A 26,772-nucleotide genomic window follows, 5' to 3' on the forward strand; every position below is an offset into this window, starting at 1 on the left:
AGCGGTCTTATAAGAAGGTGCTGAATTTTGTCGAATGCTTTTTCTGCCTCTATTGAGAGGATCATATGATCTTCATTTTTACTTCTATTTATGTGTTGAATTACATTTATAGATTTACATATATTGAACCATTCCTGCATCTCTGGGATGAAGTCCACTTGGTCGTGATGGATTATTTGTTGATGAGCATCTGAATTTGGTTTGCTAGGATTTTGTTGACAATTTTTGCATCTATATTCATAAGGGATATTGGTCTATAGTTTTTTGTTGTTGTTGTTGCATCCTTTCCTGGTTTTGGTATCAGGGTGATATTGGCCTCATAAAACGTTCGGGGGGATTCCTTCTTTCTTGATGTGGAATAATTTCTGCAGGATAGGCAGCAGTTCTTCTTTGTAGGTCTGGTAAAATTCAGGTGTGAAACCATCTGATCTGGGGGACTTTTCTTTTTAGGAAGGTTTTTTTATTGCTGATTCAATTTTGGTACTTGATACCGGTCTCAACAAATTTAAAAAAATAGAAATTATACCATGCATCTTTCCAGGCCAGAATGGAATAAAGTTAGAAATCAACCCCAACAGAAACTCATCTCTACACAAAGTCATGGAAACTAAATAACATTCTGATGAATAATTATTGGGTTAAGGAGGAAATTAAGATGGAATTCAAAAGATTTTTGTACTAAACAATGAAGCAGACACAAGTTATCAAAATCTGTGGGACACTGCTAAAGCAGTCCCGAGAGGAAAATTTATATCCATAAATGCCTACATCCAAAAGACAAAAGATCACAAATCAACAATCTAATGAATCATCTCAAAGAACTGAAAAAGGATAAGCAAACCAACCCCAAACCCAGCAAAAGAGAAGAAATAACAAAGATCAGAGCAGAACTAAATGAAATTGATAACAAAAAACTATATGGAAGATTAAGAAAACAAAAAGTTGGTTCTTTGAAAAAATAAACAAAATTGACAGGCCTCTTGCTAGATTAACGAGAAGCAGAAAAGAAAGGACTCTAATAAGTTCAAACAAGAATGAAAAATAAGAAATTACAACTAATACCATGGAAATATAAAATATCATCTATCAATATTATAAAAACCTCTATGCACATAAACTTGAAAATGTGGAGGAAATGGACTAATTCTTAGAAACACAGAGCCTCCCTAGGCTCTATCCGGAAGAAATACAATTCCCGAACTGATCTTTTCATCTTGAAGTAAAATTCCCCCATATTGAAGTGGTAAATTAATGACTTCAGGATAATCTGTATCCATTCAATTTTATTAATTCAATCAATTTTATTGCCGTGGTTGTTCTGAATCAGATATAGAACATCTAGGCTTTCTTTTTTTTAAGATAAAAAAAAGTAATAACTGTGTACTTACATGAACTACAGGGTAAAGCTCTACCTGCAATTTGCCCCATCCCTCTATCCAAGGGTAATTGCTATGAACAATTTGGTGTGTATTCTTCCAGAAGCACTATGATTTTAACTTTATTTTTGCATCTTTTCCCTGGTTGACAATTCCACAGGCCTCCACATTTTAACCATACTTTGTAGTTCAACTACATCAGCTTATATGGCAGGGCTTATAGAACACCCTGTCCCAGATGGTATTTTTTTTTCCCTATGAGGTTTACTCCAAGAATATGAGATGAGTACTCTCTTAGTCCATTCTGGCTACTGTAACTGTGTTATAGCTACACATAAACTGTGTAGTTTATAAACAACAGAAACTTATTTCTCACAGTTTTGGAGGCTGGGAAATCCAACATCAAGGCCATGGCAGGTTTGGTATATGGTGAGGGCCCATTTCCTCATTCACAGATGGCACCTTCTTGCTGTGTCTTCACATGGCAGAAGAAGCAAGCTAGCTTTCTGGGGTCTCTTTCATAAGGGCACCTATCCCAGTCATGACATAATAACCTTCCAAAGGCCCAGCTCCTAATACCATCACCTTGGGGATGAGGATTTCAACATATGAGTTTTCAGACAACGTTCAGACCATATAGCAAGCACCTCCCCAGCATTTTTGTCACCTTGTTGCCTAACAGTCCTAGTAAATCAATAACATGAAGCATAAGAAAGACCACAAGAATAAAGCACTCACTGATCCATTCCATAGACACTGCCTAGCACTGAGTGACTAGGCTCTGTCACTGTGACTAAACTTGATGTTTATCTACCCAATTTTTCTAAAGGTGATTATGCCTGGCTGAAAAATTATATCCCTTATTTATAGGCTAGGCATGTGACACAATTCTGACCAGAAAGATATCAGCAGAAGTTATAGGGTGAGGCTTCTGGAAATGATCTTTTGAAGGAGGGCCTTCCTCTCTTCACCTCCCCCTGCCTGGAATATTGACTTTGCTTGGGGAGGAAAATGAAACTCACTGTTTTTCTGTCTTTTGTGATTCACAGACAATTACAGTTTCTCAATGATATAATCACACATTTGACAAATCTGTACTGAGTGTCTGCTATGTGCCAGGTGTTGGGGACACAGCAGTGAATGAAACAAAGTCCTCCCGTCCTCCCTTCATGGAGTTTACCTTCAAAAATCTCCCTGAGATATCCTCAGCCTTCCCATCGCTATTATGATGTTGTACATACATGTGCACAAGATTCTCATGCAGGGAAGAGAGAATCTACTGCTGATCCCTTGTCCCTCTGTAGCTACAGTCTAACTTCTCTCCTTCGCCCTTCATTGTCATACGTCTTGGAGGCACAGTCCACATTCAGTGATTTCACTTCCTCACCAACACCTCCCTGTCTTCCACACTTGCCATCCTACTAAGATGCTGCAACTAGAATCCCCCCCAATTTCTTCCTGGTTTTTACTCCTAATGGAAATTTTTGATTCTTGTCTTTTCAGATCTCTCTGCTTTTCTGGACACTTCTGATCATCTCCTTTTCCTCCCTTGCTGTCTGTGATGCTGCTTTTGCCTGGGTTGCTTTGTTACTTCCCCACCTTTCCCATCAGCTACTCTGCCTCTAACTTTCATCGCTCCTCTCAGTCTGCACACTCTGCCTGGGTAGTCTTATTCCCTTTATCATTTAATTTACTACCTTTCTGGTGATGACTTCTAAATCTGTGCCTCCAACCCATACTTCTTCCCAGAGCTTCAGACTTACAGATCCAGCTGTCTGTTGAACATTTGCCTGGATGCAACATGCCCTAAATGGATCACATTATCTTCCCCGAAACCAGCTTCTGTTCCTGTGTGCCCTTCTTCATTTGGTGGCACCACCTTCTGCCTGGGAGTTATCACGGGTTCTCATCCCATTCTCATCGCATTGTAGATTTAGGAACTGGTGATGGGTATGAGCCCTCAGATTGCAGAGAGGGTAGCCAAGGGCCATCTGAAGGGCAGTTTGGGAGGAAGCTGGGATCAAGAACTGGAATCCAAAGAAGTTGTGAAGATAAAAAAGAATCAGGTCCTAGATTATGGGGAGGCAACTGAGAGGAGTTAGGAGCTCAGAAGCACAGAAATTAAGGAATTGTCACACTTATGCGTCCACACAGGCTGGATGCCAGGTGTATCAGTCATAAGCTCCTATCACCTTTAATCGTGTCTTCTTTTTTCTGAGTTTGTTGTCTGCCTTTCTCGCTTGACTACGAGCTGGAGATGGTCCATGGCTGTGTTTTGTGTAAGTGGACATCTTCCCTCCCTCCCCTTTCCTTTACCTCCATAGGCTCTAGCACACTCTGATTTGAGACGCCATCCCACATCAGATGAATACATTGGAAAGCACCTATGTCTCCATTCATATCTTTATATGTCTATGTCTATACAGATACACATTATTAAGGCCCTTAATTTTACTTTTGAAACTATTTGGCTTTGAGTAACTCATTTAATGAATGATCTGGTATGATTTCTCAGCAATCATTGTGAATACTTAAGAATGTTTTAAAAGTGAGAAAACCTAAACTGTAACCTGGGTTTTGAATTTCACATTTTATGAATACAGTCACTTAATGCTGTTGATAGGTTCTTGGAAACCGAGACTTTAAGCAAAACTGTGTAAAACAAAACCAATTATACCATAGGCTAATTGATATAAATGAGTTAAGTTCTATAGCATATTTCTGGTCACAAAAACATCACCAAACTTCAAAATAGAGGCCAAAACACTTCCAATATTAAACAGTGAAATAAATGTGAGCTATACATGCATTTAAGAAAGAATAACATAAACAAGTGAGATAATTATTTACTCAGCTATTCCAGTTCAGGGTTGTGGGTGGCCAGAGCCTATCCAGCAGCTCAGGGCTCAAGGCAGGAACCACCCCAGACAGGACACCACTCACCGCACACTCACTCGCACACCCACACTCGCTCACATTGCACTCACGTAGACACGCTGATTCACCTAATGTACACGTCTTTGGGATGTGGGAGGGAACCAGAGCACCCAGAGAAAACTCACACAGACATGGGGAAAACTCTACACAAACTGTGGCCCTGGCCAGGAGTTGATTTTTTTTCTCATCAATGTTATAACAAAATCATGTTGAACAAAATGATGCTATTCTGGGACCTGTGTACTAAATTTAGCAAAGAAGTTGAATAACATCTTCCTTAAACATTCAATTTAATATTTATTAATTAAAATTCTAAGGCTTTTTCTTTGTATTTTAGAGCCCCAAATTTTTAAACGTCATGTCTCAAATATTCTTGTAGGCTTCTGCAAAGCTTGTGGCCCTCAGACACTATGTCTATCACTTTGGAGACTAAGGGATAAAACAACCTACCCACCCAGTGCCACCGCACCTTCACGCCACCCCTGCTGGCTGGAGTCAACGTGTTGAAACCACCTCACCCTCTCCAGAAAACCTTCTTCCCCCATCATCATGCTCTTCCTGCCCTCCTTCCCCATGGCTTAGGTGCCCCTCCTAGCTGCTCTTATAATTCTCTGTGCATTGATTTATCACTTTTATTTTGGTTTGCTAGTATTTTTTTTAATATATCTGTCTCTCTACTAGACTGTAAAATCATTAAGCATAAGGATAGGCTTGATTTTATGTTTATCTCTTCAGGGCATGGTACACAGTGGGTGTTCAATAGGTATGTGTTTAATAATTAATGAGTAAATAAACTATAATCTAGTAGAAAAGAAACAGAGTCTGTTGCAGTTTTGGGTTCCATGAGAGACATCTCTGTCTGGCATAATAATGACTTAAAGGGAGGGAGCAGTCAGTTCCACCTGGGGACAGGGAAGGTGACAGTTGAGCAGATGTTTGTGGGGAGAAAAGCTGATGATTTCAAGGGTGAGGGCAGTGTCTGTGGACTGAAGGGGAGGGCCAGGAATTCCATGTGGAGAGAGACACGTGAGGAGGGTCAGCAGGTGAGAGTAACTAGAAAGATAGCCAGATAAGAACACACCAGGAATTTGGGGGAGAGGCAACAGGGGAAACAACAGTTTGAGATGTATTTTTGTGTCTGGTTAACACTTTCTTTTTCAGTCTCGTTAATAAATTAATAACATTCATTAATTAAATGTATACTAAGCTCCAGGAACGTGCCTGGCAGTAGAGCTGCAATTCCCTGACAGCTCACACCTCCGTTTTCGATACCACTTGCAGCTCTGAGCAGTGCCTGGCCCCTATGGAGCCCTCCGCATGTACCTGCTCACATTTGTCTGACTGACGTTGCCATAAATTATAAAATAACTTTCCCAAGGCTCTCCTCTTCCTTTGGTTCCCTCCCCCATTATCTATTCAAATTCACATGAATTGTTCATGCCAAAAGGACCTGAGGAAGACTGTAAGTTTATTTGAATGGAAATGTGAAAACATTTCTGGAAAAAAGGTCACAGACCAAAATGGTAAGTATCATATCTCTCTCTCTCTCTCTCTCACACACACACACACACACACACACACACACTGCTTCCTATGCCAAACAAGTTTTCTTATTTTCCTAAGTAACAAATAACCCTTCGATGTCACAGCTGGGCTTAGCACAGCCAGCCCAAGTTCAAGGTCTGATTAGACCTCTTAAGGAAGATGGGATGTAGAAATAGGGCTGTGGATGGGGTATGTCTCTATTAACCGAGGTTGGTCTGAGGGGTCCCTGGGCTTTGGCCCTGTGCTTAAGAAATTGATACAAGGTCCCAGCCAGCAGCCAAGAAGATTCTGGCTCTAAGAAGCCTCTATTTGGGTTCTCAGGGATCAAAAACATGTCCCTCCTTTGGGACTATGTAATATTTTTTCTTAAGGCAGAACAAAGCATATCATCTCCTAGAAAGTCTTGTTTGAGTAGTATTTGCTGATGCTTTGGATCCAATGGGTTAATCAAACAGATGCCACTCTTCTTGTGAAACATACAAAACTTCACAGCACATGAAATGTTTTATGAGCTACATTTTTTGTTTGTTTTACTTTCTGTGATTCGAAGATGACAATCTGAAAGCAGTGTTAATTTCTAAGTTGCGGATATACCTAACACAAAGGTAAGTAGGTTAAATGTGTCTTTATGGGGAAGATAGGCTTCTGGAAGCCAGTGGAAGGTTTGGAAGTGAGGGATGAGCTTTAGTCTTGAAAGCACTCAGACCCGAGGTGAAAAGCAGTGGAAGTGGTGGACAGACAGTGCGGGCCACTGTGCTCAGTCCTGGGCTGAGCTACAGGAAACCCACATTTACCCCAGAGGGAAGTTGTTGCTAGGCAACTGGGAGAATGTGGATTTGAAGCATGTTTGTTGCAACCTGACAGTTGTTAAGCATCAGATGAAAAGAGAGGAAGCCAGCTTCAGTGGTGAGGGGGCAACCAGGAGGGGAAACCCTGCGTGCTAGGAAATGCGTCATGAGTGGAGAATTCAGACTCAATCCCTGGGTAGGGGTGGGGGGACATGCCAAACTGTCTCTACCGGGAGGTCACAGAGACGTGCTGTCTCCCAGGACTGGAGGGAGCTGAGCGCCTGAGCTAGAGGGTAGGCTCTGGAGTATGTGAACAGACAAGTTATGGGACTCTCTGGCAGAACAGAAACTAGGCCTTTTTCCCTCTGTCTCAGTATCTGTGGTTAATGAAAGCAAAACTGAGCTTGGAATCTAGGGGCAGTCAAAAGGTCACTCTTTGAGTCAGCCCTCCTCCTAGTCTGAGGGGTCTAAGGAAGCAGGGTGTGGGGGAGCAAAGGGGCCCTGGAAAAGCGGTTGCGTTCTTGCTCTGGTAAGAGTGAAATGCTTTTTGTTTCAAAGCATTTTTCCATCTCTTCTCTAATGGGAGTTTTACCACAATTCCATGAGATATGTAGGACAGGTCCTCTTATCTTGATTTTACAGATGGGAGGCTGAGATCCCCTTTAAATGACAGCAAGTTAGGTGCCCATGCGGAGCCAGGACCCAGTCTCTTGAGCACCAGGAGATGGCTGTGTGCCCCTGGGGCTGCCTAGGCCTCCAGTCCTCTCACCATTGGGTCCACGCTTAGGGAGATGCTGATTACTTCATAAAGAGAGTTGAGGAAGAATTTGTGGCTACATTGAGAACTTTTAGAAAAGGATGCATATTAGTGGCAGTTAAAAAGAAATTTTAATGCAAAAGTTCTTAACCTGGCATCTAGCTTCAGTGGCTCCATGGGCTGCCCCCTGCTCCTCATCCCCTACCCCGCGTGTCTGTGCAAAATTGCATTTCTTTAGGGAAAAGGTTAGCACTGTAGTCAGATTCTCAAAGGTAATCCTAATCCATAAAAAGGCTAAGGGCTACTTTCTGTAGAGATGAAAAATATCAGAAGCCAAAATCCTTCTTAAAACCAATTTACTCTGGAGAGAACCTGATGCCTAACACATTGGTGCACGTTGTAGGTGCTCAATCTGTATTTACTGAATAAAGGCCAGGACCTCAGGACCCATTATCTTAACTAGCAGCCTTCCCAGAGGCCTACTTGTATCCTAAGTGACCTAAGTTTTGAACTCTCAGTATTTCTTTCTTTTTAAATCCATAAAAACAACATCTGATCTGTTCTGTCCATACTGAATGTCTGGAGCCTAAAGGAAATCAAGGCAGGCAAATGATAATCAGGCCAGCAGGCCTAAGGTACATGAAAAAGTCGCTCTTCTATTTATTTATTTCTTCTTTATTGAAATCCAGGGGACATTTTGATTGCAATAGGCACAGATTTTTATAGATGGAGGCAGAACAAATACTAATGCTGTATGTCAAATATCCTTGCTGTTGCTTAAAAATTTTCAAAAAATCCAAAAAACCTATTTTCTGACTTCAGTTTTGCTTCCTCCCAACAGCTCTGCTGCTCTCAGGTGCTGCTGGCACTCAGGCATAATCTCCCCTCCCAAAACCCTCACGCAGAACAGGGAGAAAGTTGACAGTCCAACAGTTAGAAATGGGAAGAGAGAGGAAATCATGAAGTTATTAACGGGACCTCACTGTAAGATCCTGGAGATGTGGGGGCTTTCCCAGAGACTTTTAACACGGCGATATCCATCCGTAAATTGAAACACAGAGTTGAAATTTAACAAACTGCAATGAATGACCCCAGAGAGTGGGAACCATGGCTGGCTGTCACTGGGCAGGGGCAGTCCACCCACACATATCCCCAGCGACTCAGGAATTCAGGAAGCAGAGCCAAGAACTACCACGTTGACGTTGCAGGACACTGATAGGAACGTGGAGTCAGGACCCCAGGACTGGGTCTTTCCTTCACTGGAACTCAATGTTCAGCGTCCCGTAGTCAGACATGGGTAAAATGAAGTCAGGAAAGTAAAAACCTCAACGGAGTAGTAGTTAAGGGAAAGGAAAGAAAGCTGAATCATGCCACAGTGGAAGCATTCGCAAAGGGGAAAACTGTGAGCCAAAATGCTGGGGAGGCCAAATTTCCTCTATCAACATCCTCTGGGAAGGGGGAAGGGAGGGAAACTCAGATTTCCCAGCAGTATGGCAGGTCTTGGCATCCGCCCTCAGTTCCCCGGCCGAACTTCCACAAATAAACATTCAAAGCAGAAGGGACAGATTTGCTTCTCAGCAAGATTTCAAAGCTGTGCACCAGAGTTGGAGAGAAAACAGGAAGGATCGCAGAGGGGAGAGGGGGAGGGGGGAGGAGGAAGAGGGGCAGGAGGGGCATGCATGCCTTGGGCCAAATCAGATGGGAAACCTCCCAACCCCTCACCCGAAACTGACATGCCATTTTTTACGAGGTGCAAAACATTTCAGGTGGTGTTGGCACTAATGATACCTTGGGCCCAGGGCTGAGCTTCTGGGTTTCAAGCTGGGGGTGTTAAACCTGAAAAGGCTACAGGCGAAGACAAGCTTCTCAAGCTGTCTCAACCGAGGTGAAACCAAGAGGGGCTAAATTCCACTGGAGAAAATCCAATCACCTGGCTTCTTGTTTCTTTTTCAGCCCACTGAGGTCACTGATTCGTGTGTGCGCGCGCACTTGCAAGTAAGCATGTGCAATGGCGTGCAAATGAGTGTGAGCGTGCGTGGGCGTACGTGTGGGGATGGGTGGGATGGGGTGAGGCCGCGGGTACTGCATGTGGATTATTTGAGGATGACAACACTCACTTCTGATCTCCAAGGAACCGAGGAAAAACACAGCTGGTCTCAGTTGGTGCTAACCTCACATCCCCCTCTCCGATTCTCTGGGCTCTGCAGGTTCCGGGTCTCAGAGGTTGCACCCACGCCCCCAGCTCCTTACACAACAGGGGCAGGTGCCATCACAGTGGTTTACTGAGATTTTCCCTCTTTCTTTGTTAATGAGAACTGATTTTGTATTTAATAAAACCTTATTTATATACTGGCTTACGTGCGTATGAGAAACAGCCCAGAACAGAAGGCGCAGCATTCCGGCTCTGGAGCTCAGCGTGGCTGCCTGCCAACCAGCTGCAATAACAGCCGCATCCCAGAGGGGCCCCTTCCCAGCCTCGAAGCAGCCTCTGCCCTGCCAAGGCTCCGCTCAGAGGGGTGGAGGGTCTTCCCTGAGCCTTTCCGTGACTGCTGCAGGCTTGGTTTATCTAAAACTGCTAATAGGATGGGTACAGGAGCAATAAATACAAAGCCCCATCTTAATGCCTGCAATTTCTTTTAGGTTTCTTTATTAGTGAATCTTTTTTAGACATAATCCATTTGTAAAAGCACATTTCAAGGGCACCCAAAGATTAGACAGGGTGTTTGTCTTCCTTGCTTGGGGCCCATGTGTCCTGCTTTGGTTGGGTCGTTTGCCACAGAGTTGGAAGTGAGCGTAGTTCTTGGAGGCTTACTGGGGCTGTCTCCACTGGGGTTTCCCCTCCAGGTGGTCTCTGGGGCCACTGAGGTTCTGCAGCTCACTAACTTTGTTACACACACAGGAAGGAGGATGCGTCTCCACAGGACCCTGGTCTTAGGGAATCAAATCACAGTTCTTTGAAGCCTCAGAGGCATTTGGGGTACCGTTATTGTTTCATCTACAGAAATTGAGATTGTAAACCAAACTCCTATGTCCTAGGTCAGGGATTCTCAACCCTGGCTGGACACTGGAACTTTCTGGGAAGCTTTTAAAAATAGTGAAGTCCAGCCCCAGGCCCATGGACTCAGAGCTCTGGGGGTGGGGGCCAGGCATGTGTAGTTTCTAAAAGCTCCCCAGGTGATCCAATGTGCAGCCAAGCCTGGGAACCCCTGCTGTAGGGGACAAATGTTGCTGGTGTTGGCCTCGCTAAGCTGTGCTGCTATGAAATGGCCTGTCTGCTTGTCTCTGGTCTAACTGTGAGTACAGTGGGGGTGGAGGGTTCATGGTTGGAGCCTTGGCCTTGGCACAGCGCCTGGCCTCTCGCAGATACACGATGCAGGCTGAGTGCCTGGACACACACACGGGCAGCAGGCGAGCACCTAGGACCCATCTGAGGTCAGCAAGGGCGAACGGTCAGTCAGCCCATGGTTTCTGAACTCTAGCACTTGCCAAGCCAGTGTGTAAGGCAGAAGGAAAGACTTTCTGGTCTTTCTTGTCTAATAAATAAACATTCTGAAGCCAGTGGCCTGAGTTTTGGGTCCAGTCACTAATGGGAAGTTTTGCCCAGGTGCCTGTTTATCCTGCTATATCCAGGACCGTCCTCCAGAATGGACAGTCATGTACCAGAAAGTAAATTTACCTATACCAGTGGCCATGGTGCTTCAAGAAGAGAAAGAAGACCCTGCTCCCATCATAGTGACAAGAGGATTGCACAATCCCGGGTGCCCAGGTAGCCTGGGCCCTGCCGGCAAAGCCTAGGTACAGACAAGGTTCATTCTGCCCATTGTGCAGGGTGTGCGGGCCCTGGTGTCCCTGACAGGCCTCCACGGCTCTGCAAGCACAGGCACTGGTCTCCTAGCCGTGCTTCAGCTGCTCAGAGTAAGGAATCTTTGTCGCCTTACTCACTCTCCTGTTCAATTCTGAAAGAAAACCAAGGAGTGTGTCTAAAATTGGGTTCCTTTTGAAATTTTGGATAGAGACCTTTGGACCACATGGCTTTTTATTCTCCCTGCAGTGTGGGCAGCTGAGACACCTTGTCTGGGGTCCTGGGCTCTCAGTGATGGTGGGATCCCTAGGTCCTGATGCCTCTTGCCCACATTGGAGGCCCATCCTGATGGGGGCTGGGAAAATTATAGAGTAACTTTCCAAGGGAAAGTCACACTTTGAAAGGGATTAAGTGTGAACTCTGCCAGGAACTGTGGGGTCTGGCTTTATTTTGTTTCATTTTTAAAAGCCTTCAGCTTGCTTTTTCAGACAAGCCGAGAGTTGATTTCTGAGATTTGAGAGAACGTCCACAAAAAAGGGCAAAACTCAAATTTCTCAATCAAGCTCTTAGTGACTGACATTCCTTACAACACAGTTCCAGAAATTAAAATGTAGGCAGTATAAAGAACACAATTCAGTGCAAGAAATACTATATATGTTACCTTCTTTGAAGGTTACAATTTTGAATGTTTTTGAAAGTGTGGCCTACGGTGACCCCCATCAGAATCACCTGGGCCCAGCCTGGTTCCCGATAGAGTCTCTGGGGCAGGAATTTAGAACCTGCTCCTTTTACAACTTCTCTGATGAGTTGCATGTACTCTGCATTTTGAGAATCTCCCCTCTACATGCCCTTATGTAATTCCTTCTCACCTTATCCTTCCAGCAAAGGAGGAGATACTATCGGGTCCCAAGCATTCTATCTGAGTTGAGGGTTTAGCTAGATCAGGGCTTTCCAAATTTTGAGACTATGAAACTTTCTCTGTCATTTTTTCTATTTAGAAGCAGCAACCTTTGAGTTTGAGACCAGACCCAGAGGAAGGAGCACTCAGCCCTCACTTACTGAAATTTATTAAGTGCTTGGCATATATTTTTTCCCATATCTTTTCCTACCACTCTATAAAGTATTATATTTGTTGTATAGATGAGTAATGGGCCCAGGAAAGGTTAAATATCTTGCCAACAATCACCCAGCTAGGAAATGGGAGGGCAGGGAGTCAAGCCAGGCCTCCTTCCTTCACCACTTCCTTCACTGGCAGAGGAGTTGAAGAGGACTTATTCCACATTTGGAGTGGACACAAACATGCAACAACCACAGAGCAAATGGTGAACCTAATAGTGATTTTCAGGTCCCTAGGCCACTGTTCTAGAAATACTATCAGTCAAGATTTCCTGAGCTCCAGGAGCTGGGAGCTTTGTCAAAGATTGTCCTGAACACCAGGCTCACGCCCTTGCCAAGGTCAACTCATGAGGCCCAGCTGCCCCAGGGATCACCTTCCAATGAGCGAGCAGCTAAACCCCTCTCTTACCACGCGGAAGAGCTTGAAGAAGTCCACGTTGGCATACAGAGCATCTTCTATCCACTGTAGGGTGCCCTGGGAGAGGGGGCACATGGCATGGTACACTGTCTGTGCCCCACGTCGCTGGCTGAAGATGATGAAGCGCTCCAAGAGGCCCTCACTGCAGGCAATGTCCTTCAGCGCCAGGTCTGGGACTCCATGAGCAAACTGCAGGGAGGAGAGGGCAACACTGGTAGGGAAAGAGATGTCCACGTCCTAACCCACAGAACCTGTGAATATATCATATTACATGGCGCGAGGGATAAAGATTGCAGATGGGATTAAGGTTGCTAATAAGCTGACTTTAAAATAAGGAGATTATTTTGGATATTTTGAGTGAGCCCAATGTAATCACAAGGATCCTTTAAATGTGGAAGAGGGAGGCAGAAGAAACAATGGCAGAGTATGTAATATGAGAAAGACTTTCTAGGCCCTTGATGGCCCTGGAGATGGACAGGGGCCACTAGCCAAGGAGTGTGGACAGTCTCTAGAGGCTGGAAAATGCCGGAAGATGGATTTTCCTCTAGACACCCCCTGCCCCCAGTCCCCAGGAAGGAATGCAGCCCTGCTGACACCTGACTTTCAGACTTCTGATCTCTGGAACTGTAAGATACTAAATTTGTGTAGTTTTAAGCCACTAAGTTTGTGGTAGTTTGTTACAGCAGCAATAGGAAACTGACACACTCCCCAAGCCTCACTTTTCCAGAGAGCTATTTAAAATTTGAGAGATCCCTTCTTAGCGCATGTTGCTGAAGTACCATCAAGACCTTCCTGAAGCCAAGGAGGAGTGGCTAAAACACATTTGTAGTGATGACAAGTGACCAACTCCTTCTCTCCTCTCTCACCAGATTTCCAAATAAAAATACCAGATGCCCAGTTACACGTGAATTTCAGATAAACAATGAATAATTTTTAGTAGAAATATGTCCCAAATAGGGTCCAAATAGGACAAATTTATGCTAAAAAATTATTTGTTGGTTAACTAAAATTCACATGTAACTAGGCATTCTATATGTATTTTATCAGGAGACCCTAAGCCCTGGGTAGACTACATCCTACTGCTCTTAGGGAGCTCACGGGCAGTGGCTCTTGAGGCACCACCCCCACCATGGCCTCTGGAGGCTAGGGTGGCAAGGGAGGGCCAGCCGCCCTGGCCAGGGACCCTTGGACACTCAGCACAGTGACTGGCATCCTGGAGTCCTGATGCCCAGCAGTGGACAAGACTCTGAGTACCATGAGTACCATGAACAGAGTCATGGAGCTCCCTAAGCACCACAGTCTCCCCATGATTCCAATTACACAGCTGCCTGGGCTGGAGAGCGAACAGGCCCAGCCTCTCTACCCTCTGCATGGAAACTATCCAGACCACACACGGAAGCCTGGGCCCCACATGAGGCACAGGTCACAGCTGACCATGGTTCTGTGTGGACACTTCAATCTCAGGGACCTATAACCAGGTGCATGTTCCAACAGAGCCTTTCCATTTTTTTCATACCTCGCTTCTTATCCCAGGCAAAAACGCACCCTTATCTCTAATCTCAGAGTCTAAAACATTTTGAGGTGAAGGGAATCAACTGGCCCATTTTGCCCAAGCCCCTCATATTCCAGAGGAGAGATGTGGTGGAGGGGCCAGGTGACTTGAGAAAGCTACACAGTGGCTAGTGGGGGAAGCTGGGACACCACAGAAGCCCCTGGTTTGCTCCCTCAGTCACTCATGTATTCAACACCCACTCACTGACTTCCCATTCTGCGGGGACTAGGACAGTGACTAGGGACACAAAGATGAATCAGGCAAGCTCCCTGCCCTCTGAGGAGCTCACCAGCTAGCTGGAAATGCTGGCATTGAAGTAGTGGTAAGTGCCAGAATGAACATGGTGAAACTAGAACACAGAACGGGGAATGTTAAGAAATTCTAGTGGCCGGGGCATGGTGGCTCATGCCTGTAATCCTAGCACTCTGGGAGGCCGAGGTGGGAGGATTGCTTGAGGTCAGGAGTTCGAGACCAGTCTGAGTAAGAGTCGGACCCCATCTCTACTAAAAATAGAAAAATTAGCTGGGCCTGGTGGTATGTGTGTATAGTCCCAGCTACTCAGGAGGCTGAGGAAAGAGGATCACTTGAGTCCAGGAGTTTGAGGTTGCTGTGAGCGAGGCTGAACCCGTGGCACTCTAGCCTGGGCAACAGAAGAGCAAGACTCTGTCTCAAAAAAAAAAAAAAAAAAAGGAAACTCTAGTAAAAGCAGCTAGCATTTATTGTTTACTATGTGTCAAGCACCGGTCTAAGTATTTCATATATATTAATTCTTTTAACCCTCACAGCCATCATGGATGGTAGACACTTTTATGATTTCCATTTTAAAAATGAGGAAACACAGGCATGAAGCGGTTCATTAACTTGCCTGAGGTCACACAATTAAGTGTGTGGCCTTGCTGAGATTTGAACCCAGAGCTTAACCACAACCTGTGAGCTCTTTGCCAATAGGGAAGAGGGAGAGACCAGGGCGAAGAAAGGAGGGTTTGTGAATGATTTCACTAAGAAGGCAACACTTGAGCTGGTGTTGAAGCATGTCCAGGAGTTTACAGAGCTGGGGGTAGGATGGGGGATGAACTAAAGAAACTGTACCACTCTCATCTTCTAATAATTCCCTAGATGGAGGGGAGCAACTCAATTCCTTCAGAGCTGTGCTCAGACACAAAGCAGAAAGGACCAAGAGAGAAATCCAGTCCTGATGGTAAAGGACAAAAATTCCATAGCTAACAAGCATGATCGCTGCACAGCCACAAGCCTTGGCCTTGGACGGCGGAGAGGAAACATTGCCGTCATCCCCAACAGTCCTCGTGGATGGCGCAGATGAGGAGTCCCAGGGCCGGGTGGAGACGGGGGCTAGAAGAGAGGCCAGTGCACAGGCCAAGCGGCTGAGAAGCAAGGTGGGCCCAGGGAGTGCAGAGCGAGCTGGGGGGCAGGACCGGCCTGGCAGGCGCAGGGGCTCAGGCTTACTGGTGGGGCAGCCTCAGCTGCTCAGAGCCAGCACTGCTGAATAAGGCACAGCCTGGCGACTGGGCCTTGTCCTCCCACATGAAAGGCCTCAGCCCTGACGCCACAGGCACAGCACTAGAGACCCAAACCTCACGTCAGCAAGGAAGAGGAAAGAAATTTCCCCTAAATTCCTGCCCTTATCTCCATCTCCCTTTTATTACCAACTGGAAATCCTCACAGGCATTGCCAGGAGTTGAGTTTTATGAGCTGAAGAGAAAGCAAAGGGGAAAATGAGCAATCAGTGCTGCCGACAGGGCCCCTCGGTGGGCGCGGGAGGGGAAGCGGGCAGGGCCGGGCAGCTGGGCAGCCTCAGGGCCCAAAGCCACACAGCCACCAGGGCCTGGGCACCGCGGGCGCCAGGCTCATGCCGGCTCTGGGCTGACTCTCAGTTCCCCTTGTCTAGTCTTGGGAAAAACCTCTGGGCCTGTGAAGCCAGAAAAGCAGGCGTGGGCTCCTGCACTGTGCAGAGAACCAGCGTGAAACCCCCTTCCAGGAGCCATCCTGCCCAGCTGGAGTGGGGGCCCCCTTTCTCTGGGCTCAGATTACCTCAGGACCCCCACAGGCCCTGACATTATCTTCATGTCTCTGTCTCCCCTGAGTCTGGAGGAGGAGCAGACCTGGCCGGGAGGACAGCGAGGAGGGTGTCTGGGCTGTGGGCTGCTGCCCACCTTGCGTTCTCGTTGTGTTCATCGCACTAAGGACCTCACTAGGGAGGCTGGGCGGGGAGCCCAGGAGGGCAGCAGAACCACCCGGAGAGCGTGTACAAACACAGATTGCTGGGCCCCATCCCAGAGCTTGGGACTCAGTCGGTCTGGGACGGGGCCTGAGAATCTGCATTCCTGACGAACTCTCTGGACTATGAGAACCACTGAACTAGAGTAAGAAACACTGAATTAGGATTGAGAAGACCTGGACTCCACTCTGGCTCTGACCATTTCTAGCCCTACAGCTGTGCACAAACCACCCCACCATAGGACACCCAAGTCTCCCGATCTGTTTGACCCATTTCAGGGTCATTGTGAAGAACAAAGCAGCTAACAGACCTGAAAGTCATGTGTCGGTGGTAAAAATGCTCTGTATAAACATAGGAGATTATTAAAAGGGATGGAAAACACTTTGAGGGGTATAGGTCAGAAAGGCACCAGCGGGGAGGAGGAGTTTGCCGGGCCCTGAGGAGAAGGTGGTCCAGGAGAGTAGCACAATCATGTTCCAGAACCTCGGGAGGTCACCGCAGCACGTGCAGGGCCTGCGCTGCCAGTTTCTCAGCCCAGAACGCTCCTGTTGGTTTGCACGGCTGCCTTCTCCCCAGTCGACTCTGCTCAAACGCCACCTCAGGACGGCCTTCCCTGGCCATCCTGCTGGGACTGCCCCGTCCCACGCTGCTGCCGTCCCTCTCTCACTCCTGACCCTGCTGGGTTGCCCTCCCAGCACCTATCACAACCGGAGACACATGGCAGATCCTCTGCTCACATGACTGTCGCCCTGGGTTGGGGCTTTGCCTGCCTTGTTCCTAACTACTGGCTGAGTAAATGAATAGACCTCGGTTTCCTCACCTGTAAGAGGAGGTCCAGCCACATGCTCCCTAAGGTTCCTTCCAGTGATAAAAACCTGAGAGGCTTCAGGTGTTGCCAGGATGTATGCGGCTTCAGAATCCCGTGATGAGAGCGTGCACTATCTCAGGTGACCCCCTGGTGTTCTTCTAAATACGGGCTCTGAGTGTGAAAGCCTCTCTCAGGCTCCCCGCAAGTGACAGCCACCTACCTGCTCCGGACGGACTTGGGAGTTGACCAGAAGGTAGACAACGGAGTCAGGCAGGCCAATGTTTTTTATGAGAAATAGTGTCAGTGTCTCTTCATCTTTTAGGATATCCCTTATTCGTACTCCTCTTCCTGTACATGAATGAAAGAACAGGGTGTTGAAGGGGAGCTAGGTCAAAAAGGGAAAACAGCTAGAAGTGATCAGAAACATTTCTAACTTGACTCTCAGAAGAAGGCTCAGCTCTTGGGCTCCCCGGGAGCACTGGGGAGGGGGGAGCTCTTGCCTGTAGGCTGTCACCAACACAGCATTTACTGCTGAGGCAGCTGGGCACAATTCCATAAGTCACAGAAGGTAGAAAAAGGGAGCTGGGTGGGGGTGGGGGTGGTCTAGGACAGGGCCTCTCAAGAGGGGAGTGGGGAGCCAGAGCAGGGCTATTTTGCCCCCCTGGGAATATTTGGCAATATCCAAAGACATTTCTGGTTGTCACAGCTGGGGAGGTGCTGGTGGGTAGAGGCCAGGGATGCTGCTAAACATTCTGCAAGGCATGGGACAACTCTTTCTCCCCCATACAAAGCATTACCTGGCCCCAAATGTCAATAGTGCCAAACCCTAAACTCTGGCCTAGGACTGCAGGAGGTATATGCTTTGCCTACGCTGCAGTTGTCATGGGATAGAGGACCCTTCTTAGCATTTCTGCCATCTCAGCTCAGGCTGAGATGCTCAGGTTGTTGCCATGGACTGAGAGAGATAGGGCTCTTGAGAGCAAGAACAACTTCATGTGGAAAGACGAGATGGCCCATCACGAGGGCTTGCCTCATGAGCCCTCACATGCTCTCCAGCTCCTCTCAAAATCCACGGGAAGCAGGAGTTTCTTTATAAGGAGGCATAAAGGACTAACAGTTAAGGTGAGCTTTTGGCAGGTGAGTGAGCCTCTTCTGTCCGCACTTATTGCATCTCCCTCACAAGATTGTCATAGAAGTGACATGGGGTAAGGAATGTGGAGTGCTTAGCTCCCAGGCCTGAAGATAGTCAGTACTCAATAAATGCTTGTTCTGATACATTAATACTATGCTTACCCCTCCCAGGCAATTCACACCAGCACCTCCCTCCTCCGCCTGCTTCCCCCAGGGCCAGTGCTCAGCCTCAAGCCAGCCACTGCTGCAGTCCATGGGGCACTGGCCAGAGAAGAGCCAACAGGCCCAGATCTCTGCAAAGCCATTTCAACATGAAGGGAAAGCATTGGGTTGCAAGAAAATGCTGATCTCTGCACCCCAAGGTCTCCAGGGGCCTGCTTGACTGCTTACCTCCTAGTTCTTCTCTGACTAGCTCTAATCATCACACGCCCCACTGCTTCCTGCTTCCAACTCCATGGCATCCCATTCTCTCCCTCTCCAAATTCTCCTCTCCCCAAGCAGCCTGCCCCCCCAGTGCCTGACAGCCATCCTTTCCATTTGCAGCTTCTGTCTTCCCCTGTACAGCGCCTTGTCCAGATTGACATTGCTGATAATTTCCTCTCGGAAGGTCTTGGGTCAGCACCACAGGCCTGCCCACACAGCTGGGGCAAGGGCAACCAGTCCTGGGGGCCCACCACATGGTGGCCTCTGTTGCCCCAGTGGGTGCTCCTGAGAGCCGTGCCAACGGGTAGCCCCCATCACTCCCCTTTGCACAGGAAAAGTCCAAGGGTTTTGGGAGGACCTGAACACAGGGACGGAAGGGAGGAGGAGGGCTCTGGGAGGGGCTGCTCTCTTTTATTCTTGTCTTCCCTCCTTTTCCATGACATAAATCCTGCTACCTTCAAACCCAGCTCCCCCTGCTTTTCCTCCTTCCCCTGAGGCGCACCTCAATTACTGTTCTCCCAGTCACTCATGTCTATCAGCCTTGTGTGCTCGCATTCCAGCAACACCATCCCCAGCACGCACGCGCACACCACGCACGCACGCACGCACGCACGTACGCACACAGGCACGTACGCGCGGGTGCACGCGCGCACACCAAGGCCTCCTGAGAGTCGGGGGCTATGGATCCTGCTTTTACTACACACCTCATTGCACCTAGCAGTGCTGGGGACACAAACGTAAGCCCTTGAGATCACCTCCCTCTGACACTCAGCAATGGAGCCTGACATCGAATCAGGGTTTCAATAAATGTCAACTGAATGACAAGAGGCACTCAGTAAATACTTGTTGTCTTGACCTGAAAGTCAGGACCCTATTTGACTGTTTATCTCTTAGTTATTCTTTAACTCACTCACCTGACCTTACATACAAATATCTTGCAGGGAAAGGGGCAAAACAAGGGAATCTGGGCCGGATTTTGTCAGGCATTGCACAATAGACCACCCAGGTGACTGGGCAGTGGTGGCCCTAGGAGCAGGGGAGGAGCGTGCTGGCTCACCCTGCACCAGAGGAGGGCTGGGGCCACCCTGCGGGGAGAGCTGGGCCCCAGCTCAAGAGGTGGCCAATACCAGACAGAGCTTTGCTAGACTCCTGGGGGAGAAATTCGAACTGAGGGCCTGAGGAAAGAAAAATAAATTTAGTTTAAAATGTGGTTCTTCTTGTTCTCTTCCCTGGGAGGATTAGAGGCTGGGGGTGGGGGCTGCTGAGGCCCACTGAGCTCAGGGGAGCTGAGGGCTGGGCGGGAGGGAATGTGTGGGGCTCACACGAAGAAGGTGTTTTAAAGATGATTGAGAGACCACAGAACTTGCTTGGGGGTGAGAAGGGAGGGGGCTTCACGTCTGGTCTTTTACAGTTAATCCTCCCCTGCTGAGAATGCAGTACTACAGGTTTGCTAAGAAAGGAAAATGCTGCCCGGGTCAGCCACTGGCATACTTTCCCAGGTGACCGGAGAACTGACAGGCAAAAGCACACCCCAGCGTCACACGCCCACCTCACTTTCAAAGGCTTGGCTTTGGGCCGAGGATGCCACGTTCACAGTGAGCACCGACCCCAGATGACTCTCCGAAAGACTCTGAAATAGTCTGTGGTCCCAACAGTGGGCTTCAGTCCCTGGCCTGGAATTCCTTCAGAAACCGTGTTCCTTACTTGGGGATGGACGCCCGTCCCCTCCCACGGCCACTAAGATCAGGGATTCTGGAGCCTCTATTCCCAGCCTTTGGGGAGCCTTGGCCGGCCTTCCTGAGCCCTTATCCTGGACCTACTTTCTGTTAGGAAATTCTACCCACAGCCCAAGCCCTACAGAAGGGCCCACTCTAATGTCAATTCAAAATCAGTCCTGCTTTGGGGTTAAGAAGTAGTGATTTTGGTTCTTATATACACATTGTAAAAACCACAGAGAAATTGTGGTTTGAAATTACTTCCTTTACGCTTCCTTCCAGCAAGGCTCAAGTGATGATCAGACACTTAAGTGAAATGTCTGCCTCATCATCACCCCACTGGAAGCAGGAGCTGTACAGTCATGCCAAGAGTTGGACAGCCCACGTCCTCATCTGCTTGTTTAAACCTCGAAAGAAACACTTTCTGGTTGGTGATGAGGGGGGGATGCAAGGGGGGTAGTTTCTTACTCTTAAAATGCTAATTGTACTCATACCTTATAAGGTTCTTCAAACTTGAGCTCACTAAAATAAACTCCTCCCCAGAGCAGCAAAGAATGTAGTGTTTGTAATGTGGTTTGTAGAAAATAACCACATAAAGTCTATGCTTTACTATTTTTGGAACAATTAGAATATAATTAAGCAATCTTAACGCACCAATCTGAACATACTCCTGTTCTTTCTTGCTCTCATGGAGAGAGAAGGCAGAAGGGGGCCAGACGGGAGGAGGAGCCGATTCTCTTTGGAGCAGTTTCTCCTGCTGACTCCCCGGGGTCCTCGAAGCCCCCCACTTCCCTCCACCAGGCCCCCCCACATGCTGTGGTCATTATCTGCTCATTTGTCTCTTTCCATTTCTGCTCTGGGAGCCCTCTGCGGGCGGGCACTGGGCCTGACTCATGTCTCCACCCCCAAAGAGGAGCCCCCTGGTTCCTGGCTCACAGGAGGTGCCTAATGTCTGCTATATGTTGAAGAAGCTTCACTGCGTGGGGGAGGAGTCCTGGGGGTTGATTTAGACCATTCTCCCACCTGTGTCGTTTGGCACTCAGAGCAGAAGCTGTTCTGTCCAGCCCCTCCCATCCCCTTCCTCATCCCTGTCAACCTCCAAGGTCATCCTTAGAGTCACCTCCCACCCCATCCTAGAAGCATACGTCTCCCAGGAGCTCCAAGCTGCTATATTCCAGCCTCTGAGCCCTGTCCCTTGAGCAATCTTCCCCCTCCTAGCAGTCTTTTCCTGAAGGGCTCTCTCCACCCACCAGGCTGCAGTAATCCCTGGATTCCCGGAGCCTTCAATTCCTCTCAGCCACTCATTTATGCCCCTCTTAGGAAGGGGTTCCAGCTGCCATGTCCTGTCCCCCTAGCTGTCCTCAGAGAAGCCTGCTACAGACGTGATACCACACAACATCCACTTAGATTTTTAAACAGACATGTTGGTGTTGCTACTGCTGTTGGATTTGTGTGTTCCTTGACTTTGCCCTGGGGAGGAGAGACAAACTCCTCCATCCCTCCTCCTCACTGCTCTCTACCCAGGTGTCTGGCTCCTGCCATCTTCCTGCACGACCGCAGCAGTGTCCATGTGGGTGCCAGCAGCCCGGCCCCTCATTCCTGTGCCTCCCCATCACCTGACCCTGACCCTCACGCCGCTTCACCATGACCACACTCAGGGGCCTGTTCCCACCCTTCCTGCCTGCCTTCAAAATCCTGAATTCACATATTTCCCTTTCTGACTTCAGTTACTTACACAGGGCCCTGGAGCCCATGAGACCTCTACTCCCTGGACTGTCCATTCACCCCACCAGTCTCAGTCCCTCTGGCTTCTTATCCCTCCTCATGCAGCCTGGACCTGATGTGTGTGGTCCAGTCACTGCCCTCAGCTCCGTGCCCACTTGGCCTTGTGTGGTGCCTCCCTCCACATCCCAGCCCTGCATCTCCCTCTCTCCACCTGCTCTGCGTCAGGGCCTGGGTGCTAAATATTACCCGGAAAAATAGTACAATGACACATCTGTATGTCAAGAAAACATGCAGTCTCTGACCTCCCCGACTCCTTGCTGATACATAGCATTGCTTCTACATGTTCCAGGTTAGTTGTCTCTCTAGGCCTCTGTGAAACGGCTGCACACCTCTGCCAAACTCTGCAAACCCCTCTCCCCCTGCTTCTGGGCCTTGGCCTAGCCACATACTCCCCAGAGTGCCATCTCTCTTAGCGTTCTTCTTTCTGCCTCTAGACTTACCTGGGATGAGACCTTTCCTGCCCTCCTTCCCTACTTCCTGCCTTCTCCCTTCCTGGTGTGAAAGAAGAGGCATCTTCTCCAAGGCGATCCTCATGCTGCCTCTAGAGCCCGTCCCTTCCCGCCTCCTTTAGTATTTTTTTCACCAAACCTTCCCACTCTTTCCTGTATCTTCAGTCTCTCTGCTGAGTGAGGCAAGTGGTGGTCGAGAGCACTGAAGCCCAGCTTACCTGCAATTCTCTCTGGATGGGTCCGGAGGGTGTCCATGAATTGGGACAAGGTTCGGAGCTCTGTCCAAACGTGGCCAAGGTGCTGGCTCTCTGGTGCATCCATGAGGAGTTCTTGAAAATCTCGATATACCCTTGCTAAGCTGGATGAAGGACAAATATATTTCATCAATAAAGAAATATCTGTCTTTTTTATAATAATAACACCTTGTGCTATTTTTTAAGATACCATGTGCTTGACCTAGCTACTACATTATGTACCTTTATAACACTGCCAAGGCAGAAGGAGAAAGACATATTATTTTTACTTCCTCATACATATAGGCCTACAGACAGGAGTGGTGAGCGATTGGTTCAGGCTTGCAGTTTTGGTAGGGCCAGATCACCTCTCAGACCCATGCTCTGTGTGTCTCTTGTCCAGAGAAGCCTTAAACAGGATGCTGTTGGTACATATTATAGGAGGGTCTTCCCAGCCTTCGCCACTTCTCTGAGACCTGCCTGTCCACCCACCGTGGGGGCAGGATCTGACAGCCATGCTTGATCCACAAGGTCCTCCCTGCACACACACATGCACACGTGCACACATGCACCTCTGCCAAGGGCGATTGGACAGGGAGAATGAAGCTGGGCCAACCAGACTGGTTTCCAAGAATTGGAACAGTATTCAGGGTGCTCTTCTGATTGCCCAAGCTAGGGTGCTGTGGACTGGGTGACCAGTAGCTGCCTGGGCGTTGAGGAGCAGGGGAAACTGGTCCATGGAGAGAGGTGACCAGAGTGGATGAACTGAGAGGCAGAGAGGCTGGACCTTGCAGGCCCAGACGGAAGAGAGCAGAGGAAGCAGCTCCTGACGGCTCTCCATTTCTTGGCCTGCCTCTCCGGAGCCCTGCCTTGCTGCCCTTGGCTGTGTGAGATGGTCTAGCTAGCATCTAAATCATACATTTCTTTCTGGGGCTTGAGCTTGTTTGAATGAGTTTCTGTGCCTTGCAAGCAGAAGAACCTTGAATAAGCTAATATTTCCTCCATAATGTGTGTGTGAAATGTGAAACCCAGCTTTCTAGGTTCAAATGCCAAGTGCAGCTGCAGTCTGGAGCCCCCTTCCCCAGCTCCCACCCTCAGTCTTCCCCAGTAGCATCTATAAACACTGCCAGGGCCAGTCCCACCAGAGCTCTGCACAGCCTCCCTGATCCCACCATGGGACCCCATGAGTCTCTGGATGGGCAGGCATTTCTTTTCAGGAACCTCAGGGTGTCTAAGTGAAAGTGAAGGCTGTAAACTAAAACTTCAAGGCAGCACTGGGAGCCCAGCTAAAATGTCACCTCCCTCACTTTTTTAGGAAGAAAGGTGTTCCTTGTTCTCTCTTCCCATAATCCAGAGTCAGCAAACAGATAAATATTATAGGCTTGTAAGCCATACTGTTTCTGTCACAACTACTCAACCCTGCCATTATGGGGCACAAGCTGCCATAGTTTGTTCCCTGTGGAGAGGGCCACCTCCAAGCTCAGGCTGACCTAACGAATGTTCTTTTTTTTTTTAAAGTCTAAATGCAGGCTTGTCCTGGAGGAATTATACTGAGCTCCTCTAAGGAAAAAAACTGAAGTAACCGTATATCTCAGTTGCCCCTGACCTGGTGTTTACACAAGGAGGGTAAAGCTTGGTCCCCAACAAGCCCTTGCTGGTGACCTTCAGGTATAACCTTCACAAAGTGTGGCTCAAGGTCTGCAGAGCAGGTAAGGATTGCCCTGTGCACATCCACGAGCCTCTGTCTATAGGACATGCTCGCACCATGTATTCCCAAAGCTCTGAAAGGGAATTCCAAACGTAGACTCTCTTCCTATGGGATTTGACTTAAAATTTGACCCCAGGCCAGAGGTTATTAACCTGGAGTCCGCAAGTTCCAGTTCCCTGAAATCACATGTACGACCTACTGTTTTGTGTGTGTGTCCATTTTTCTTTGGAGAGGGGCCATCAGCTTTCATCAGCTCTCAGAATGCTCGCCAGCCCCACAGGTTAACAATGACTGCTCTCGAACCATGTCCCAAGACTCCTCACCATGCAAGGGTGAGGACGGCAGTCACAACAAAGGATTTGGAATTGGTCTTTTTCTCCCAGAAAGCAAGCTTCATATTGTAAATCTGATTTCATTTACCCTTTCAATGCTCCTTGACATTTTCTTAGCCCTTAGGTGTCCAAGAAAGCTTTTAAAGGAACAGTGATCTGTTGATCTGTCGGGGCTGATGGAGTGAGGGGAACTGAGTGTTTCTGACTCCACCCTAGTCATCCGTCTAGGAGGCAGTGGACACAGCTCAGTAGGGCTAACATCAAACTCCAGGTCACATCTTAGGGATCCAAGGACCAAAAGTTTGTGTTCATGTGGTCTTAGTTTGGTGTTTTCTCCCCAAGTGTCCTGATGTTAATAGAATGTTCCAGAGAGGAAACCTGCTCTGCTCCTCAGAGATTAGGGACTCAGCAATCCACGAAAACACTTCCAGTGCTGCATGCTCTGTGTGTGCATGCACTTCGGTGCAGGGCAAGAATGAAGGGGTGTGCAAGTTCCTCTCGGCATGGTGGGTATCTCAACACTTACATCGAGTTATTATAGTTTGACACAATTCCAGGAGATTCTCCCGGGGTGGTGCTTCGAAAACAAGGATTGTTCACATTGCAGAAAATCCCCTGGAGCCACGGCAACATTCCTGCTGAGGGCATCGCCTTGTTGGGAAAATGGCCTTTAAAACAGGAAATGAAGACAAGAAGTTAGTCATGGAGACCAAGCTGGACACAGCTCTAGGAGCCAGGGCCTCTTTGGGAAGGAGCCCTGGTGCTCTCCTTCATTCACCAACATGTAAGAAGCAGGGGCATCTTATACATGCTGGGTGCTGGAGACAAGGCCTCCTCTCTCAAGCTCCTGGTGTAGTGGGGAGACAGAAAATGTTCTAGCAAAGACATGGATGGAAGCGCAGAAGGGGAAGGAAGGGGGGACAAATCATTTTGTGGTGGGAGAGGCCGGGGGCGTTAGCTCAGGAAGTCTCCACCTCCAGGAGCTGCTGACGCTGGAGAAGAGGTTCATCTATCGGTTGGACAATCGACAGTGTGTACTCAGCAGGAGCACCCACCCCCAAGCAAGCTGCAGGCTGCAGGTTAGAAGCTCCTGGGGGGTGAGGTAAAGAAGCAAGAGTGTGATGGACAGGAGGTAGATTCACAGCTTAAGCCCTGCCACTCATAAACCAGGGGGTGAAGGAAGACCGAGCAGCTTTGCACAGCTGTGGAGGCTTCCGCATCAGCTTCCCAGAGGGAGACGTCATTGCAGCCAGAAACCAGAGGAAATCACTCCCAGAACGGTGGAGCATAAAAGAGTCTTTCACTAGGTTCATCCTAGGTCCTCGAACACCTCAGAGGCCCAAGAAATAATGTTTTATTAAGTATAATCTTATAGAACCCCTTCTCATTTTTCTCTAGCACCGTGGATAACAAATCCCCTAAATTGGTCTCTGAAATATTTTAGAGAACTCATCTATAATCTTATAATCTGTTCTCTTTAAAACAAATGAAAGTTTAGATATGAAAAAAATAAACCAACAAAACCAAAACAAACAAAAAAATTACACAATCCTTAAGTAACCACATGTAAGTATTTGCTTAGAATTCGTACGATTAAAAATTTGTGTAACGCTGATGATCTGTTTTATGCATGTAGACATGGAATGATGATAAGCAGACCC

At 47.9% G+C, this 26,772-nt stretch overlaps 1 protein-coding gene across 1 annotated transcript in view; it reads right to left on the bottom strand.

Annotated features, from left to right (window-relative positions):
* The window catches only part of ABCA4 (ATP binding cassette subfamily A member 4), a 131,765-nt gene that overhangs the window by 97,076 nt on the left and 7,917 nt on the right, over positions 1 to 26,772 (bottom strand). The window contains exons 3-6 of the mRNA XM_069480195.1: positions 25,638 to 25,779; positions 23,057 to 23,196; positions 17,556 to 17,683; positions 12,731 to 12,928 (exon numbers count right to left, since the gene is read on the bottom strand). Coding sequence (XP_069336296.1) covers positions 12,731 to 12,928; positions 17,556 to 17,683; positions 23,057 to 23,196; positions 25,638 to 25,779 — 608 coding nt within the window. The remainder of the gene's footprint in view (positions 1 to 12,730; positions 12,929 to 17,555; positions 17,684 to 23,056; positions 23,197 to 25,637; positions 25,780 to 26,772) is intronic.

Source organism: Eulemur rufifrons, chromosome 8 (genome assembly GCF_041146395.1).
Source record: "Eulemur rufifrons isolate Redbay chromosome 8, OSU_ERuf_1, whole genome shotgun sequence".
NCBI lineage: Eukaryota > Metazoa > Chordata > Mammalia > Primates > Lemuridae > Eulemur > Eulemur rufifrons.